At 45.1% G+C, this 20,916-nt stretch overlaps 1 protein-coding gene across 2 annotated transcripts in view; it reads right to left on the bottom strand.

Annotated features, from left to right (window-relative positions):
* The window catches only part of ARID1A (AT-rich interaction domain 1A), a 71,829-nt gene that overhangs the window by 34,131 nt on the left and 16,782 nt on the right, over nucleotides 1-20,916 (bottom strand). For both annotated transcript variants that reach the window (XM_082613304.1, XM_082613303.1), the window contains exons 2-4: nucleotides 10,461-10,673; nucleotides 8,710-9,162; nucleotides 7,359-7,475 (exon numbers count right to left, since the gene is read on the bottom strand). In XM_082613304.1, coding sequence (XP_082469430.1) covers nucleotides 7,359-7,475; nucleotides 8,710-9,162; nucleotides 10,461-10,673 — 783 coding nt within the window. The remainder of the gene's footprint in view (nucleotides 1-7,358; nucleotides 7,476-8,709; nucleotides 9,163-10,460; nucleotides 10,674-20,916) is intronic.

Genomic DNA, 20,916 nt, shown 5'->3' with positions numbered 1-20,916 from the left:
GGCCCGTGAGCCATGGCCACTGAGCCTGCGCGTCCGGAGCCTGTGCTCTGCAACGGGAGAGGCCACAACAGTGAGAGGCCCGCGTATTGGGGTGGGGGGAAAAAATCCTACTCCTGTTCACCTCACTCCTGGCATCAACAACTTCCACTCCTATCTAACCAGAGCAAACAAATATGGTTGAGATCTCGAATGGCAGTCTCCGAGACATTTTCAGTCAAGGATATATAGTGTCCCTTTTAAGCTAACCCAGTGTCCCTGATTCCCTTCTCTCACAACTCCTGAAAGATGTGCCTGTTTATACCTTCCTAATGTTCTGCCAGCAACTTCACCATTCTGTATCTCTCTGCTTTGTACACATGTGGGTCTTGAGATGAAGCTAGGGAATTCAGGCCGATTCAGCTGCCTCCTCCCCTTCCATGCCTTCAAGAGGGCTCGTTACCCTTACACCTTTCCCTTGCTCATTTCCTTCCCTCCAGCCCTCAGAAATTAGGTCTTCTCCCTACCTCCGAAGGATCCCAATAACCTGCTTCATGACAAATCTAACTTTATATTCCCTGAAAATACTTTAGATGCACACCATCTTTGTCCCTTCCTTGGCTTCCAGAAACATGGAAATATGACACAATCCTGGTCCCCCTCCAATCTCTCCAGCTACGTGTTGGGTGCTTCTACTCAGTGACCGCAGGCATTGTCCAGGGCTCCATCTGGCTCCTCTCTCCATGCTGCATGGTCTGGGAGGTTTAACTATTCCATGGTTTAACTTCATTCCATGGTTTAACTATTAATCACTATGCAGACAACTCTCAAGTTCTATCCAGACTCAGCTCTTACCCAAGTTTCAGTCTCCTATCTCCAACTAGTAACTAAGCATTTGTTTTTCAATATCTCACTATATGGAACTTAACTTCTCCTCAAAAATGAGTTTTCCTATTAACCTTTCTATTTCCGTCAATGAGATCCCCCCACCCCTGCCCCAACCCAGTATACAACATTGTTAAATTTTCCAGCCAGTAGAATGCACTTATTCTCAGTTCTATAGATCCTTTCCTGTGCATCTCACAACTAAGACTAGGTGGTTACGTAAATGAGACAGAGGGGTAGAATTCCACTGAACACCAGAACTATTTCAACGGTTTAACTTATCCCCTTGCTTGCAGACTATCCCCTTTTCAAACTATACTACACACCAATGGATCATTTTTGTAAAACATTAATTTCATCATGTTATTGCCCTAATTACATATCTGCAGGCCTATGAGATCAGATCCAAATGGCTCACTTATCCCACCAGAGCTCCAGCCCCTGTGATCTAGCTTTCCATCCTGTTTGTTGCTCCCCACCCCGGCAAGCCTGATCCTGACCAGCCCTCCGAAGTGTCATCCACACTGCATCCCACCCCCACCTAGCCTCTGCTCAGGCTGTACTTTCCTTTCCAACCACCCCAATACATCCATACCTACTGCATTCTAACTAAACTTCTGCCATGATGTCTTCCCTCTACTATTTAGACGTAAATGGATCACTGAGTTCACCAAGCCCTGATAGCATTCACTGTAACATTCAGGCACACATTCTTCCATCTATTTTACTAATCAAACAGAGGAGGATCCTTGAGGGTTGCAACCATGTCATATTCAGAATCACCAACTTAAGAGTTTAGGTTACCTCAGAAGTCATCAAAGTTCAACTCTTGTCTAATGAGTATTCTGCCTCCTATATGACCACCACAGCAAACAGGGTGCCAGGTTTTACAGGTAAGACAGGGAACTTACCTACTTTTCTTTTCCTTTTTAAAATATCCTCAATCCTCCAGATCACAAAGGAACTTGTATGTCACACTTAGGCTTAAACCTACAGGCAGCAAGTACCCAGAGGTTTTAGAACAATAGTGTAACTTGCCAAGTTTGATTTTTTAAGATGATCACTCTGGTGATTATGTTGAGGACAGACTTGGAAGGAAAAGAAACAGGTCAGGACTCTGTAGCAAAACACCTGGTGAGAGATAATGGGGGCCTGAAAGAAAGGCAATGAGGAAGGACAAGGGATTTAAAAGCCATTTCTGAGGTAGACTAGGATTTGGTGAACAACTTATACAAGGGATCTAGCAATCAGTGCCACAGAGCTGAGAGCTCCCAGACTGTGCTGGCAACGCAAGGGCTGCCCTAACCTCGGAATAAACTGCAGGGGGCACAGCTGCAGGCAGTCTGTCTCTCCCAAGGTCTCCCCTCCTTCATTTTCAACCCCCAGTCTTCCCTCCAGATCATCAAGAGTCAAACGACAGTGTAAGTCACCACTATTATTCAAGTTGCCGCTGTGGCTTCCTAGTCTAGTCATTTTTTTCTTCCCTTTTCAAAGGACTACCAAAGCTCATTGTTATTCAAGTATGGTCTTTAGATCTACAGCACCACCTGAGAGCTTCTTAGAAATGCAAATTCTTGGGTCCTACCCCACAACTACTGAATCAGAATCTCTCTGGGTAGAGGTCAGTAATCTTGTTCTAATTGATCTCCAGATGATTCCTAATGCATGCTGAAGTTTGAGAAGCAGTGATATAGCTAACCTCTACCAGATCAAGGCTTTTAATCCTATATCCATTTTGCACCACTGAATGGAAACTCTATCCCAGGTACACTTTCAAGACTAACATGTAAATTTACAAATGCGCTGCAGTAAGAAAAATTTGGGAAGCAGTCATTACTCCAAGGAAACCACATACACTTGAATGAATCACTTAAATAGAAGCTTTTCAAGATGCAACTCCAAGTCATTCTCAAAAATGACTATAATCAAAAGTCAGAAACCAATTTACAGATGACTCCCTTACAGATTTTGACCCAAAATAAAGAAAACTGAAGACTTAATGAAACACCTAGAGATTTGCTCACCCACCCCTTACAAGAACCTTCTTTCTTTCTTTCTTTCTTTCTTTTTTTTGGCTGCACCGTGTGGCATGCAGGATCTTGTTTCCCCTGACCAGGGATTGAACCGTGCCCCCTGCAATGGAAGCACAGAGTCTTGACCACTGGACCGCCAGCAGGGAAGTCCCAAGAACCTTCTTAACATAAGGTGAAGTGGTAGCTATAAGATAATGACAAACCCCAACCCCACTGCTTCCTAAGGCCACTGTCAGGAAGCACAAATAAATTAATCTACCCTCTAAAGGGAAATCTGGGCATTCCCGTAACAGTCTGTGATAACCGCCTTGCACTAGCAGTGAAGACAACAGTCTGGTAGGTCACGCTGTCCCCTGTCAGCCATACACCTTTTGGATGATCAGTGAATCTGCTCAGGTTTATTTGTTCAATGAGTTGGAACCTACTACATGCCAGGCACTACGATGGCACTGAGCAAGACAAAGCAGGTCCACCCTCACTAAGCTTGGAATAAGTAATTGCAATTACCCTTGCGATAAGCACTGACAAGAAGCATGGGCACCAAGATGGTCTGTTACAGCAAAGGAGCCTGACGTAGTGTGGACTAGCGGATCTCTACAGGGGCTGTAAATCAGAATCACCCAGGACAGCTTCTAAGCATACCAAAGCCCAAGCCTCACCCCATAGCAAACAAATCAGAACTCTGTGAACCCTGGCCATTGGGTTTAAAAATCATTTGCTTCCCAGGTAATTCTAACAGGCAGCCAAGGTAGAGAACCACTGGGTTTGGGTATAACGCAATACGTGTTATAGGCACAGAGGTCAATAATACAATGCCTACCCTCCAGGAGCTTTCTGTCTAGTGGAAAAGACCCAACAATGTAGAAGTATCAGCAAAATACTCTCGCAAGATGGAGCAAAAAACCCTCAGATACAGGATAGTGCTTCTCTGGGCACAAGGCTAGGGAAGTGATCCCATTGGGCTATATAAGGTGCTTTTACCTGTGTCAGCAAGGTTTGGTTTCTAAAGATGGGTACTCAGGCAACTAATTATTTTTTATACCTTTTTGTATACCTTAAATATTGCAGGCTTTTAAAAAAAATAATAAAAACTACCTTTAGGGACTTCACTGGTGGCACAGTGGTTAAGACTCTGTGGTCCCAATGCAGGGGGTCCAGATTCGATCCCTGGTCAGGGAACTAGATCTCACACGCATGCTGCAACTAAGAGTTCACATGCCACAACGAAGGAGCCTGCCTGCCGCAACTAAGACCCAGCACAACCTAATTAATTAATTAATTAATTGATTTAAAAAACTGTCTTTAGTCAGTGAAGGCATCATAGAAGTTATTTAAGCGGAGTTTCGAAGCTTGATTAGGAAGGAGTTTTCTGAGGAAATGATCTTGAAGATGTAGTCTGAAATATGAATGGGAAAAGTTAGGAGGAAAAGTGTATTAGGCAAAGGGAAGACTGTGTGCAAGGGGCTGGAAGCAGAAAAGGCATGGGGCCTTACAGAAACCGAGAGAGGGCAGAGAGTAAAAAAGGATGAAGCAGAGGTTCTCAAAGTGCAATCCTTGGTCTAGCAGCATCAAGAATTTGTTAGAAATGCAAATTATGAGACCTCACTCCAGACCTACTAAATCAGAAAGGGAGGGCGGGGAGGGGGGCGGAGAATAGCCTTCGTAATAATAAGGATTTTGGATTTTATTCTAAGATTAATGAAAAATAATTGAGAGGTTTTAATAGAGGGATAACATAATCAGGATAATAGTAGCTAAATGGTTTGGCATTAATAGCTGAGCAAAAACTCCTCAGAATCTAATTTTTATAATAATCAGGATCAGAAACCATACTGAGCCTTTAAGTCAAGGGTCACAATTGTAATGCCTTTAGGGCTAAGCCGGAAAGGCGAATGATTGAAAAGAGGGATGTGGAACACTGATGGGGCTGCCCTCCAGTCAGCACAGCATCTGCTCTGGAGCCAAACAAACACGTGCTGAGTGGAGGGATTCACAGGCGAACTTCAGGTTCCCTTAACACTCCTGCTTAAGAAAGGAGTGGGCCCCTTGCAGGGAATCCAGCCTTTTCCCTTCTTCAGATGTGACTATTTCCCCAGCCTGGCTAGGCAAATCTGGCATCAAACCAAAATTTCGAAGAGTAAACCACCTTTTGTTTCTTTGTCCAAGTAGCAGAGGGATAAAAAGCAATTCAACAAACAAGATGCCAATAACCCAGCCTGCTCACCTCTCACATGGAGCTTCTACTACAAAGCAAATGACCCATTTGTATGAATCTACAGTAGAAGCCTGAACTTGGGAATGCTCCTTGTGATAGGCTAACCCAGGAACAACCCTCTCCTGGGCCCAAGAGGCTACCAGTGTCTTCACTTCAGAAGGTCAAATCAAGCTCTTGGATTCAGCAGTATAAGGCTCTCAACCCTTAAAAGACACACTACAGGGCTTCCCTGGTGGCGCAGTGGTTGAGAGTCCGCCTGCCGATGCAGGGGACGCGGGTTCGTGCCCCGGTCCGGGAGGATCCCACATGCCGCGGAGCGGCTGGGCCCGTGAGCCATCTGAGCCTGCGCGTCCGGAGCCTGTGCTCCGCAACGGGAGAGGCCACAACAGTGAGAGGCCCGCGTACCGCAAAAAAAAAAAAAAAAAAAAAAAAAAAAGACACACTACATGTTTGTATGCTAGGTTTCTCAGGACTAAAAACTATCAAATACAGTCCAATCAAAAGGTCACTAGAAACAAGCAGAAACTTTTTGATGAGGAGCAACTTACAGCACTGGTAGAAATCCACCAATTTGGATTCTTGCCACAATAGTACCTCACCCAGATTTAGCCACAGACCATAGATGATGAGGGAGTGGTTACACAGTTCTGACTGAATCAGGTTAAAAAGCACATTCCAGTGAAGTTCAGGATGCAGAAAAGGATTGCAACAGACATTAATGAGAAGGGAACAAAGAGTGATTGCCTTATTCAGACATTTCCTCCCCCAGTTCCTCAGCTGAGAAAGCCAACAGTCTCAGAAGTCCCATCTGACAATAGCTATTCATCCTGGCCTGGGAAGCCTGAATTACAGGTGCTGAGGGACTCCACAGACCTTGCCCTGCTAAGGTTATGGCTCAGAGATCTTCAGGGGAAGCCATGGAGGCTTCATGATGAAGTGAGCTCCTGCCTCCCACCTATTCCTTAAAGATCCCAAAACCATTTTCTCCAAAGTCAGAATAAATGAAGAGACAAGCTTCAAATCCAAGTAGAATCAAAATTTCAAAAGAATCTTATTTGCACCTGTGGCTGAATTTCCATTTCCTAAACTGAAGCCAGATTTGTAATGAAGGGTTTGCTACCTGCAGTCTTACTAGATTTCAGAACACCCCATTTTACTCCTGTGCCCAGCCTAAGTGACTTGCCTATGTGTAGTGGCAGAGCTAAGACCAAAGGCAAATGTTCCCAGAACCAGCCTACTATTTAATAGTTGGTGTTAACTGCCTCTGAGTATCAAGTATAGTCCCTCTAAGATGATGATGATAACAGCTGACATTTATGGAGCACCTACAAGCACCAGGACTCTCTTTATATTAACTTATTTAATATTAACCTCTCCATGAAGTGGGTACTTAAGAGTTTCATTTTACAGATGCAAAAACTAAGGCATGGAGAGGTTAAGTGACTTGCTCAAGGATCCAGAGTTAGCGGCAGAGTCAAAATGCAGACCCAGGGCCTCCCTGGTGGCGCAGTGGTTGAGAGTCCGCCTGCCGATGCGGGGGATACGGGTTCGTGCCCCGGTCTGGGAGGATCCCATATGCCGCGGAGCGGCTGGGCCCGTGAGCCATGGCCGCTGGGCCTGCGCGTCCGGAGCCTGTGCTCCGCAACGGGAGAGGCCACAACAGTGAGAGGCCCGCATACCGCAAAAAAAGAAAAAAAAAAAAAAAAAAAAATGCAGACCCAGGAACTCTGAGTGTAGAGCCCATGCTCTTAATCAGCAGACCACACTGTCTTTCTCAGGATACTGTCAGTCCATTCTATAAACACTAATCGAGCATCTGGGCACCAAAAACTCTACTAGACAAAAGCACCCATTCACACAAAACAACAACTAGAAAATCTGCTTTTACTCCGCCATGCTCAATGTGGCAACCCATGCTGAATGCACCCCAGATCCTACCTCCTAGCTTACCGCTCAGACAAACACCTAAAAGTTAAGCCCTCAAAAGTAAGATGAACAAACAAAAAAACTTTAAAAGTGTTTAGATCTCTAAACAGAGATCACACACATATTCCTCCCTGGGCAGGCAACCAAAACAGACATTCTATAAGGTCAGTCCATAAATTCCTATTCAGAATTTTGAGTCTGAATTCAAGGAATAGCTCATCATTCATTTAGCTCAATACCACCAAAACATCCAATCAGAAACTGGTTTTCTTTGTTTTTCTCTCTGCCCCCATCATCTTTTAGAGGATGGCAGAAATACTCACAGGCAAGCTTGAAGGTCTTGACTGAAGACTCAGGTTCATATCTTCTTGCCCTCCCTTACTGGAGGTCATTGAGGGGGCTGAGGATGCCTGAGACCCAAATGAATCTTGAGATAACTCCTAAAACAAGAAAAACAAAAGCTGTGAGAGCTTGGTATTGATAAACCAGGCAAGCTTGCTTCATGATGAAAGGCCTATGAGACTCTCTTCAACAGGGGAAGCTAGGTGTGAGAGACTGCCCATCACACACAATATTATCCAAAGGCAGAAAAAAACAAGTTGTGGCTCTTAAGAATGTCAACAGTGGGGCTTCCCTGGTGGCGCAGTGGTTCAGAGTCCGCCTGCCCATGCAGAGGACACGGGTTCGTACCCCGGTCTAGGAGGATCCCACATACCGTGGGGCAGCTGGGCCCGTGAGCCATGGCCACTGAGCCTGCGCGTCCGGAGCCTGTGCTCCGCAACGGGAGAGGCCACAACAGTGAGAGGCCCGCGTACAGAAGAAAAAAAAAAAAAAAAAAAAGAATGTCAACAGTGGACCTAAGACTCTCTGATGGCACTCTTGACCATTTATCACCACCCACAGAAAGCTGTTACTTGGGGATAAATGCTAAAGTCTAGCTAACTACAAGTTATATCTATCAAGGAGTGAGACCACCTGATTCAAAAACACCAACAAAAAACTCATGCTAGGACCTCTGCATTAAAATGAGTACTGCTTCCTTTAAAGATATTTATTCCAACAATGCCACCAATGCACAAAATCTTTAATGGACCTGTCATCACTCAGTCATTCTCCTCTTTTTGCTCCTTAAAGAATAAAGCCCAAATTGTTATTTTTAGACTTTATCACCTACCTTGTTCATAGACATGGCTACAGATGAATTTTAGCTATTTCCCAAAATCAAATCCACTCTCAAAAAAATAAGAGATTTACTAACACTGAGACTATTCTAAAGAATGTGATGTCAGCTCTGACAGCAACTTCAAATGAAGGGCTCCAAAATATTTTGAGCAATAGCAGAATGGAATGGCAGTTGGATGAATGTACAGTACAGCCTCCCAAAGCGACTGTTTTAAAAAAGACCAAACTAACTTGGATGCTCAAGTTCTGAATTCTGAGCTAAAAAAAAAAAAAAAAAAAAAAAAAATCAGTCCCATTATCTTTATTTCTTTTCTGCCTATGCAACTTTCCATTGCCCTATTTCATGAGTATGGAGAGCTACAGGTTTTTATGCAGTTATATCTTTATTAGTTTCAATTAGAGAACCAATTTTGTATGGCAAAGTTCTCATGACACCAGCCCCCAAAGTCTGCGGTCACACGTAGGGAAGGGCATGAGGAAGGGGCCTCTTACCTGTGGTGGAGGGAAGCGCTGCTGAGAATAGGCAGTTTGCTGTGACTGCTGAGACTGGGGCTGAGGGTACGCAGCCTGCTGGGAAAGCGTCGAGGATGCTGGCTGCTGAGGTGGCGGCTGCTGGTAAGGAGACTGTGCCTGCGGCTGTGAGTAGGGGGGCTGGCTCTGGGGGTGCTGCTGGGTGGTGGACTGCTGGGTGGGGTACGGGGTTGGGGACTGCTGATGGGGAGGCTGGGATGGCTGCTGGGAATACGGAGGCTGAGAGGACTGGAGCTGCGGTGGCTGAGACTGAGGCTGCTGCTGATATGAAGGCTGGGCGTGAGGGGTCTGGGATGGCGGCTGCTGGGAGTAGGGCTGCTGCTGCTGCTGGGGGTGAGGGCTTTGCTGGTTGTAATATGGAGCCTGGCCCTGCTGACCATACCCGCTGGGGCCTGGCTGTCCATAAGGCGGAATCTGTAAAAGGAAAGGATACTTTTAGCACTGACCCTTCTGGATGAAGAAAGGTGATTATGTCAGAAGCCATGCCCTGAAGATGGGTATACAAAGCCGGCAAGCCAAGCCTCACATTTAGAAGGCCCAGGGTTTTCCTACCAACCCTGTTAAACTGAGCCAGGAAGGACAGCCAGGCTGGGTTCCTAGTTGGTTTGTTTTTAAGTGGACTACATTCATTCGCAGAAAATTTACACTATTTAATAAAAATCTGGTCAACTTACAAGAGTTCAAGAACAGCTGTTTTCACCAATGAGTCTACTCTTTTTATCATGGCCTAGACTGTTTTTATAAGTACTAGGAATCTGTATCCTAGCCACAACCAAGAGTCAAGAGCAGCCTGGCTCAGCCGACTGAAAACCTAGGGTTTAGTAATCCAGATGGTATGCCAATCACTAAACTACGCTGGTTCTCTTTTTCATTTAGTCTTCATTCAAAAAGTATCTGACAGCCTACTTGCTTACTTGTACCAGGCACTACTCTAGGCACCAGGGACACATCTGGCAAAAAGGAGGGGAAAAAAAAGACCAATAATATCCTTCCCAACTCTCCTCCATCTTCTCATTGAAAAAAGAAAGTGATTTTATATAAGGGCATACTTTGCTTTCAAGTCTTAGAAGTAAAGTTACGTCTTATATTCTAACCCTCACCATTTTCAGTATGAGTATCACTCACATATAAATGGTAGAAAATGCTGTCAAAACAAACAATGGCAATAAAAAGATGATGGTGCGGATGGTCAGATAAAAGGAGACGAGCGAACTCTTCACGTGGGCAGTAGCACTGTTAGCATCTTTACTGTTCAATCTTCCCTTTTCCTGCTACCCCCAGTCCCTCCTAAACATTCACTTGAAACCAGACAGCTGTATGCTGAAGGCCTTGAGAACATGAAGGGCCTCTTCTCTCCCCAGGGCACATGGTATGAGTGGCTTTTCTTGGTAGCAGTGGATTGGTGCTCAGCCACTGCCGTTTTCTTTCTTCCCACTTCCTTCAGAGATCGCCATTCAGTGGGTACAAGCAGGCCAGCCAGGTCAAAGAAGACAGATACGTATAGCAGGTGGCCAGGGGGCAGTTTTCCTTCAAGCATACATGCGATGGTGACCACAACCTTGGCCTTGTACGTAGCACAGTGAAACTAACTGAGTCAGTTGGCCTATGTTCCTTTCAAGAGGTTTGGAAGCCAAAGACACATTCTGATTCTATAGCTGAAGACCAGATCTTGGACAGCAACAAGGATTAAGGTAATCGGAGTCAACATCTACCTGCTGTGCATAAGAGAGGCCGCCCATGGTACTCTGCGCTCGGCCCTGCATGGTCATCGGGTACCGCTGCGGGGTCTGGGACCCATATGGCTGCCCTGGGTACCCATGTCCTTGCTGCGGTCCTGATGGAGGTCCCTGTTGTTGCGAGTATGGGTTAGTCCCGCCATATGGCTGAGGTCTCATCTTGCCCATCTGATCCATTGGACTGGATGGCTACAAAATAAAGAGCATTTCATTAACCTGAAGCTTTGATGTCCTCTAGCCAAAATGAACACAAAACTTGGCAAACAGGTCTGTATACCACAGAGGAAAACAGTTACTATGAAATAAAGTAATGGTATAGACCCGGTAACTCTTGAGCAAGTCATTTAACCTTCCTCAGAACCCTGATTTTGTCATATGTAAAATGGAAACACCACCAGTTTGTGAAAGCATCTTCTAAGCTATATACTACTTTATAAGTGTGGTACTACTTGAGATCCAAGGAACGGGCCAGGTGTGGAGCAATGAATACACGTACTCTATGGTACAGAAAAATGAGAACAAAGGCCCTTCAGCTGGGAGGGGATGGTGCTGCTATACTCTGCCGTGATCCTGTTCAATAACACCAAAACTGATGCTTTAATACTGTGGTAGGGAATTCAAATACACAAGCATCTAGATGTTTTTATTCTTTAAATAGTGGAAACTTATTTCCTTGCACATCCAGAGCCCATTTGTGCTATGGCACGAGGACTTAAATTTATGCTTTCTTCCAACTGGGTATCATAGCTAAGTTACAATTGTTGAGGGAATTGTGACCCTGAATTTACTTAGAGCCTTGTACAACTCAACTGAAAAGTTCACCTCCTTTAATATTCAAGAGCTTGAGGGTGTAAAGCAGGTAGAGATTATGTGTCTCTAAAAAACAAGATGCAGAGGTACCAATAATGGAACCTCAAAGCTCATAGGTATTTGGCTACAAACATAACTTCCAGCTCTTTGTGGTGCAGCAGGATCAGTCAACTCATTCACTTTCTGACATAATTTTATCTTATTGGAGCTACGCAGAACAGAGGCCCAGCACACTTTCCCCTCCCAGAGATGCCTACCTATATCTATTGGTGGTGAGAAGGGAAGGAGGGAGTACCTCTAAGCACTTAAATAGACACACCCAAGTTGCCGAGTAGGCCTGCACCTGACGTAAAACTTGAAAACTGAATCTTAAATTGGGGATGGGGAATAGATATTAAGGAATTCAGTGGTTCTCAAACTTCAGAATGCATCAGAATCACCCGGAGGGCTTGTTAAAACGCACACTGCTGGGACCCATCCCCAGAGTATGATTCTGTAGGCTGAGGGGTGGGCCTAAGATATGCATTTATAGCAGTTCCCAGGTGATATTGATGCTGCTGGTCCAGGGACCACCATACTTTAAGAACCACTGGCCTAGATTACACCTGGGGTCCCTTCTGGTTCTATTATTCTATAATTAATAAATTATTCTAACCTTAAAAAAACAACAACACAAACTCCTCCAAAATAAGGGGAGGGGAACACTCAAACAATTGGTTCTCTGTATATATATATATATATATATATATATATATATATATATATATACACACACACACACACACACACACACTTTTTTTTTTTTTTTGCAGCACACTACCTAAGTGTTTTATAATAATGAGGAAGTCGAGCTGCCATGAGGAAAATGGATAAGATAAAAAGCCACAGAGACTATTCTTCTAAATACTAACCGAAAAAAAGCAGAAACAAAGAAACAAAGTTCTCTCTTAGGCTGCAGCTGAAATCTCACCTTAAAAGGTTAACAATGAAACCTCCCAAGTTTCTAAACTACGAGAATCATAGTAAAACCGTGTCCCAAATCACTACTACATGTCAATATTATTAAAGTGCTATTTCCAACAATCATAACAAAACAATTTTTGCCCAGACCTGCCTCTGTATCAGAAGCTCCAATAACGTTCCCGATTATAACTTAGGAGCCACGTGGATTCTTTTGGGCCTGTTTAGGAAGTTCAAATTCAACAACCGAACTAGTGAGTAAGAAATAGCATGTGGTCTTCCCCAGATACACCTGGCAATGGAGCCAAAACATCACCATTCTCTCCTACAAAGAGCTCAGGGGCTTACACAGCCACGTCATGCCGCAAATAACAAGGAGATCCTCATCTTATCCTAGACTGCAGCTGCTGTCCATGTGGCCCCCAGGTGAAGAGACTACATTTGATGAACAGAGACCAGCCCACTCTGGGCATCTCTGTCAGTCTAGATCTCCTCAACACACAAGGGGCAGTCATTACCATGGTTACTATGGAGCTTCTAGAGCAGCAGCTATTAACTACAGATCAGATGTGAGAAGCTTCACGAATGCCTGGGCCTCTCCCTAGAGATTCCAATTTAGTGGGTCTAGAAAGGCTTGGGCTCCCTCCCCCTAAATCCCTTAAGATCCTTGGATGATTGGCGGGGGGGGGGGCAATGCATAGCTTGCGGGATCTTAGTTCTTAGTTCCCCAACCAGGGATTGAACCCAGGCCACGGCAGTGAAAGCGCCGAGTCCCAACCACTGGACTGCCAGGAAATTCCCTAGTTCTAATGTATATTACTAGCTGAGAACCAGTGATCTAGAGAAACACTGCCCAATAAAATTTTCTGTGTTGTGTGACTATTAGGTACTTGAAATATGCCTAGTGTGACTGAGGAACTGAATTCTTTTTATTTACTTTTAATTAAATTCAAATAACCACATGTAGCTGGTGGTTATATTGGATTGCACAGTTCTAGAGCAACACTCACAAATCATTTTCACCTCTCCCTGCTCAACAACAGCCCCAAACTTCCTACCTACTACATCATGTACAGTATCAAACAGAAAGAGCAAAGAAAGTAATAAATCGACAGACTTAGGTTCAAATCCTAACTCTTATCACTGTCTGACCTTGAGCACATCAATTCTTTAACTAAAATGCACATAACTGGGGCTTCTCAGGGGACGCAGTGGTTAAGAATCCACCTGCCAATGCAGGGGACACGGGTTCAAGCCCTGGTCCAGGAAGATCCCACATGCTGCGGAGCAACTAAGCCCGTGCGTCACAACTACTGAGCCTGTGCTCTAGAGCCCATGTGCCACAACTACTGAAGCCCGTGCGCCTAGAGCCCGTGCTCCGCAACAAGAGAAGCCCGCGCACCGCGACGAAGAGTAGCCCCCGCTCACTGCAACTAGAGAAAGCCCACGAGCACCATCAAAGACCCAACACAGCCAAAAAACAACAACAACAAAAAAAACATAAAATGCACATAACACACTTCACACAGTGCCTGGTACTTAAACGCCCAATGAATAGTAGCTATTATCAATAACGATAAATAGTGCTTCTGCCTGGCTCTAAAGTGTGCCACAGTGCTCCGGTTCTACGCATTTTTCAGCCTCATGCCAGACTTCCCATATGTCCAGCTCTACGCAATAGTACCCTGCCCTGCCCTCCTGTCCACAATGGCTTCCACCAGCAGAAACCCAACCCTTCAACATGAAGCCACTTCCCACTTCTTTAGCACATTCTGTTCTTTCACACTTCTAAATGTCCTATTGTAAAAGCAGTCAGAATCATAGGTTTAGCACTTAGTTGTCCAGCTAACTGACTGCATCTCTCGAGACTAAGTTCTCGGAAATCGGAGATCAGGTATTTTATCTTCAAAGTCCCCCCAAAGACCCCAAGTGCAGAACTAGGGCTCAGGAACTTCACTGTGCCCGGCTGCCCTACTTTAAGAAGTGGGTAGGGGATACTATGGGAAGAAAGCCTAGATTAAATCACCTATCCAAAGGGCCAGGGACACCCCTAAACCCTAAACCAGGTTATGACTTTGAGGGCAGAAAAAAATGGGGACTGAACTGAAAAAGCAAAGGGGAGGGTAGAACAAACAGTCACAGAAGAATGAGCACACCTCTGAGGAGACTCTTAAGTGCCATCCTCAAGTGCCTCTCTCCTATAACCAGAGAGGTCTTCAAACCACACAGGCATCCACAAACACACTGCTTAAAAACAAAAGGCTAAAGGCAAGTTATTGCCCCCTACCCGCCACCCCCGCCCCATCTCTCACATCAGGGTGCCTGCACTCCCAATTGAGGACAGCTACTAAAGGGTTCAAGTTAACTTTAGAAATTCCTTGCAGACTAAAAATAAATGCAAGTTAAAAAAATTCTTATTCTAAAAAATGAAATTAAGACATTTCCCTTTCCTGGACATCAGATTTCTGACCCCTTCCCTTCACTAAAGGGTTATAATAAACGGAATACACAGCTTAGCAAGTAAAATACATTCAGTTCAACCAGATTACTCTGGTCTCATGTCAAAGTTAAACATCTGCTCATATCAGAAGGGGAGGTAGGCAGGGACTGAATTCACACTTCTGACATTTAAAACCATTGTGAAAGATTTGTAATTTGCAGTTATAGATGAAATGTCATCTTCCAATCTTTCATAACAGAGAAGGGGCCTTAAATCTTCACTAATCAGTTTTTTGGGAAAGTAGCAATTTCAGACCAGAAAAAGCCCTACTACATACAAGATAGAAAAGCCAGTATCAGCAGTCTGCAGGCACCAAGGAAAAGGCAGAGGATGGGAAACACCAAAGAGCCAGAGATTCCACTCTGGGAAAGACAGAGAGGAAATCCCTTCAATGGGAAACCACAGGAGTAGATTACTGTGATTACACTTCAAAAGCAAAGGCTCTGCCACAAAGACACATAATTGAGAGGAAAATGCTGCCCCCTTGATCAGGGAAGTCAGGCCCCCTGCTATATACTCTCCTGCATTCATAAAAAATAAAAATAAAAAAGAGGAAAAGAGCCATAAGAAAACCCCCATCTCTATTCACCACTTATCTCTTTCCAGATCACTGGACGTGTTACAAACTGCCTGCCAAATGAAATGCATCAAAAGTTGCAGTTTCCCTAGGCATCAAAGGCAAGGATGCCTAGCAGGCTGGTCCCTTTGAATATATTCAGAACAAACAGCTTACAGACTAACCACTTGCACAGAGTTTCCCTGCTCTAAGCAAATGGAATTAAAAGCCCCTCCAGATCAGAGGGCTAATGGAATCCCTTACAACTTCTTATTGCACCAAGGAAAGCCATAACGACCTAAGGGGTTGCTGAGATATAACACACTGGACTTCAAATTCTCCAACTTCTGATCACAACTGACCGAGAAGAGAGCAGAGAAGGCGGGGCCAGGGACTCCAACTTCAAAGTGAGAGATACTGTTCACCGAAATGCACCACACCACATGCAGTGGCACCAGGAAAGAGAAACTTCTTAATTTTCTTGAAATAAAAGTCCAACTGAGGAAAGTTCCAGGCTTCAGTCCCAATCCAAAGATGCAGAAAGGAAGTGACCGTGTGGCAAACCAAAGGAGCAAGATTTGGTACCCAAGGACCAGCAAGAACATGACTGGAGAGAGATGGACTGGGCTGCCAAAAATGTGTCCATCAGAAAGCAGAAGTATTGACTACCACTTGTCCTGTCACCCTAAATGCCAACTAGTTGAGGCCAGTAGAAACCTAGAATATTATTTCTTACTCATTGCGCTTTCAATTTATTCCTGGCCAGATTTGTTGTATGACTTTTAATAATAACAATAAAAAAAAGCATCCCTGGCTCTTTAACCAAAAGAACCACCTAATTGATTCCCACAGTAATTAACCTGCATTTTACCTCAGAGAGCGGTAGTTAAGGAAGTCGGCACTGCTATTTATAACTCATCTCAAATTGAGGGCAGACTGCCTAAAATCTAACACATCCCAGCTGTACTCCTGTTTGAACTGGGGCCAAGGGAATTTTTTAAAGCAATCTTGGCACCGAATGAATGACACCAACAGTATGAGAGCTCGAGCGGTTGTGTTGTGGTGACGTAGCACTGGAGGTGGAATGGGAGGGGGCCAGTGTACTGTGATCCCTCTCGTGCACGCCTGCTGCTTGCCGAGTCCCAGTACAGTAAGCTGGGAACCGCCCACTGAGAGCCAAACACAGGAAAAGGCTTTTCCTGTGGAACGCCTTGAAGTGAGAAACACATGGCTAATCTGCATAAACGCGAAGCCACACCACCCCTGCCAGGAAGGTTAGTGCTCGTAATCTCTGGCCATGAAGCTGGCTGCCTGGGAGGACTTGGACTGGCGCCTGATAACCCAGAAAGAGCCGAAAGAACAGATGGGTAAGGACCCCGGCAGAAAACAGCCCCAGGTCACGTGACTCGCCACATGGCCCCGCCAGCACAAACTATTGTCTGGCTGTGGAGCTCCCATACAAAGGCACCCAGCCTTGGCTTCCTGTGATTACAGGGACAGGCGGCAGCTGTTGATCCAGTTCCCCTATGGGACGCTCCCCTACTGAGGAGCATTCCAGGGAGGGATAAATACAAAAGTTAAGGCCTCTCCCAACCAGCGTGCTCTCAGCTTTCCACAAGCTCCACGTGGCCCCACACTCAGATCTGAGGAAGGACAGAGTAGATTCCATAGAGAGAACCACCCTTTGCACCCCGATACACGTGAGCTGACCAGCATAAATCATTCTCATAGTGCCCCCCTCCCCAGCCACACAGACATCTGTATCCTCGTCCTGTTTCTTCTCACTCCTCCAGTACACTGCATGGCTTTGAAGACTGGTCCAGGGGCACAACCCCAATCAAGGAAAAACCGCCCAGAAACCTGTGTTTAGTTCTATCCCCAGACCCTGCCTCCTAAAATAAGGAGATTCCTGGGCTTCCCTGGTGGCGCAGTGGTTGAGAGTCCGCCTGCCGATGCAGGGGACACGGGTTCACGCCCAGGTCCCGGAAGATCCCACATGCCGCGGAGCGGCTGGGCCCGTGAGCCATGGCCGCTGAGCCTGCGCGTCCGGAGCCTGTGCTCCGCAATGGGAGAGGCCGCAACGGTGAGAGGCCCGCGTACCGGCCCCCCACCAAAAAAGGAGATTCCTTCCCTTCATTTTGTTTTGCATTTAAACAGTCATGTGCCCACTGTTTATGTGACCCAGGATAATAAGAGATTCTTCACTTCCTATTTGGCCTCATCAGAGAAATCACTAACGATTTCCTGAAGCTATACTGATGATAAGAAAATAAAAATCTCTCATCAGATATACCAACACCTGACCCAGGAGATCAACTCACTCAGCCTATGTTTCTTATCATTCATAACCTGAGAATCACACCCCATTTTTCTACTTCACAAGAGACTGAAAACAATTCTTTCATTTTAGTTCTAGTTCATTCCAGTTCTCAACAACCTGGTCATATGCCTATGGTGAGAGAAGAATTACCAACAACTAGTTTACAACTACCACCCGAAAGAGACAGTTTTTAAAAAAATTCTTTCAAAGTTCCGTAAGTGTCCAAGTTGAATATAAATAAAAAACCCAAAGTCAATTACAAGTTCTATCTACCCCATTCTGTTTACAGAAATGATTCTTGAAGATCAGGGCACATTCCCCTTTGCAGCCTTAAGTAAGAGCCCATTTCAAAGACATGACCTGAAGCACCAAGCTGACCGAACTCCTAGGAGGGGCTGCAACCTAACAGACTCAGGACCTTCCAACCCACACTGTCTCTAAAGTGATAGAGAACAAGACAAGATGCCTGGCTCTCTCCCTAGCTCAGAGATACTTAGGCTACTGTGCTCCACCCTTCCAGACCAGAAAATCAGAAAAAAACTCACTAAGGGTACAAAAAAGAGACCAAAGGGGGAAAAGTCACTGAATCTTCCACAAAACTCAAATTATGAGAGCCAACTGTAATAACCACCTCGCAGCTGTCCACCCAGAAGAGGCGTGACAGAAAAACCACAACCAGGTGGCTGGCATTTCTTTATTTCTTCGTTGGGTCCTGAAAGAGCTCTTCAAATAAAGCAAGTAGAGCATTAAAGTAATAAATTCCCCAACAAATGATAAAGTTCCTCTCATCCAGAGCATTTTCATTAGCCACCTTTCAAAGAGAAAGTGCTCTTCCAAAAATGATCACTTTTTCGGAAGACCAAACTTAGCTAACCAATTTCTCCCAATTTCCAATGAATTACAAAAGCCTCTAAGAAAGACACATACCTTCCTGAGAAAGAATTCTTCAGGTACTACTTAAAACCAAGGTATATAATATATAAAACAGTAAGGCCCCAAGACAATGATTAAACAAGAATGAAATGCCATTTGATAAAATTAAACATCCCCTTGTTTACAACTTTTTAATCTCAAGAGTAAGGCAGCATTACAACACGGTGAAAAGAGTACACTAGACTGAGAGAATGCCTGAGTTTCAATCCCAGTTCTCTGACCAACTGGGGAGAGTGGGGCAGGCACTAATCAGGCTGTACCTAACCTCCTCAGCTACACACTTGAATCCCGCCCTCTAGATTCTGAATCAGCAGCTCTGGGATGGGGCCAGGAATCTCCTCAGGCAATTCTCGTGTCCAGTCTGGGAGCATTTGGGCTGCATGGCCTCCCTCCAAATCTCCTCCCATCTCCAGCACAGAATGACTCTAGAACTCAGATGCACGTTCAGCTTCCTTAGCCAACCTATGGTCTGAAGAGGGCAGTGCCTGGCCAATAGAGAAAACCCAGGAATGGACCTCAGATTCCCAAATAAGCAGCATTCTCAAAGCCAAGATTTCCCAAATTCTTATCCTTAATCCCCGACTGTCTTGTTCACCTGACCACCTATTACTAACAATACTATATGCTTTACTTATTTACCTTGTTCACTGTCTGTATCCTAGACTAGAACATAAACTCCGGGAAGGTAGACATCCCAAACTTTCCTACTTTAAAAGAGGAAAAGAAAGGGGACTGTGAAAGAGAAAGTGGAATTCTAGAGGTCTTGGCAATTCCTCACCTCTTTCCTGCTGAGAGGAAATGCTTTGGTTCAACACAGTAAGTCCTAAGAGCTCTGCCTCCACAATGCCTTCAACTTCTCTGTCCCTCAGTTTCTACATCAACAGAATAGAGAGGGCAGTAGTAGCACCCTCAGGGTTGAATGAAATAAATTAATACATTAAAACGAAACATTGGGGCTTCCCTGGTGGCGCAGTGGTTGAGAATCCGCCTGCCAATGCAGGACACACGGGTTCGAGACCTGGTCTGGGAAGATCCCACATGCCAGGGAGCAGCTGGCCCCGTGAGCCACAATTACTGAGCCTGCGCGTCTGGAGCCTGTGCTCCGCAACAAGAGAGGCCGTGACAGTGAGAGGCCCGCGCACCGCGATGAGGAGTGGCCCCCACTTGCCACAACTAGAGAAAGCCCTCGCACAGAAACTGAAGACCCAACACAGCCATAAATAAATAAATAAATAAATAAATAAATAAATAAAGAGCATGGTTCCCTTTAAAAAAAAAAAAAAAACAAACAAAAAAAACGAAACATTGTTTTTCAAACCAGCTGGACATGCTCCAGCCTCAGAGTCATTGTATTCACTGATCTCTCCACCTGGAATACTCTTTCTTCTCTCAGGTGTTAGTATAGCTCTCTCACATCAAATATCACTTCATTTTGGCCTCCCCTGGTGTACCCATTTAAGATTTCAATCCTGCACACTTCTTATAGTTGATCCCTGATTAACTTTGCTCCTGAGCACATATCACTAAGCATACTATATGCTAAACTTTACTTATTTATCTTGTTTAAAGTCTATATCCTACACTAGAATATATAAGCTACAAGGCTAGAATACAAGGTATGTGTCTGTTTGATTGCTATATCCTCCAGCACCCAAAATGTTAGCTATTATCATCCTACACAAGTCCCAAATTTCTAAGCAATAACGCTTAGAAACCAGACCCAGGTCTGGTCCCACACACTCAAGACCAGAAACCCAAAATGGTCAACTAGAAGTTAACTAACAATCAAATAAATTACTTCCCTCTCTCCATACTCAATAGGAGAAAAAGCAGAATGGAGCTGAACGCAGTTTCAAAATACTCACTTAAAAAACAAGAATACTACAGGACTTCCCTGGTGGCGCAGTGGTTAAGAATCCGCCTGCCGGGCTTCCCTGGTGGCGCAGTGGTTGAGAGTCCGCCTGCCGATGCAGGGGACACGGGTTCATGCCCGGGAAGATCCCACATGCCATGGAGCGGCTGGGCCCGTGAGCCATGGCCGCTGAGCCTGCACGTCCGGAGCCTGTGCTCCGCAACGGGAGAGGCCACAACAGTGAGAGGCCCGCGTACCGCAGAAAGAAAAAAAAAAAAAGAATCTGCCTGCCAATGCAGGGGACGTGGGTTCAAGCCCTTATCCAGGAAGATCCCACATGCCGTGGAGCAACTAAGCCTGTGTGCCACAACTACAGAGCCCATGTACCTATAGCCTGTGCTCTGCAACAAAGAGAAGCCACCGCAATGAGAAGACCGTGCACTGCAACGAAGAGTAGCCCCCATGTACAGCAATGAAGACCCAACACAGCCAAAAATAAAT

The sequence above is a fragment of the Mesoplodon mirus genome (assembly GCF_964341445.2).
Source record: "Mesoplodon mirus genome assembly, chromosome: 3".
Taxonomy (NCBI): domain Eukaryota; kingdom Metazoa; phylum Chordata; class Mammalia; order Artiodactyla; family Ziphiidae; genus Mesoplodon; species Mesoplodon mirus.
This window is presented reverse-complemented; position numbering and strand designations above follow the sequence as displayed.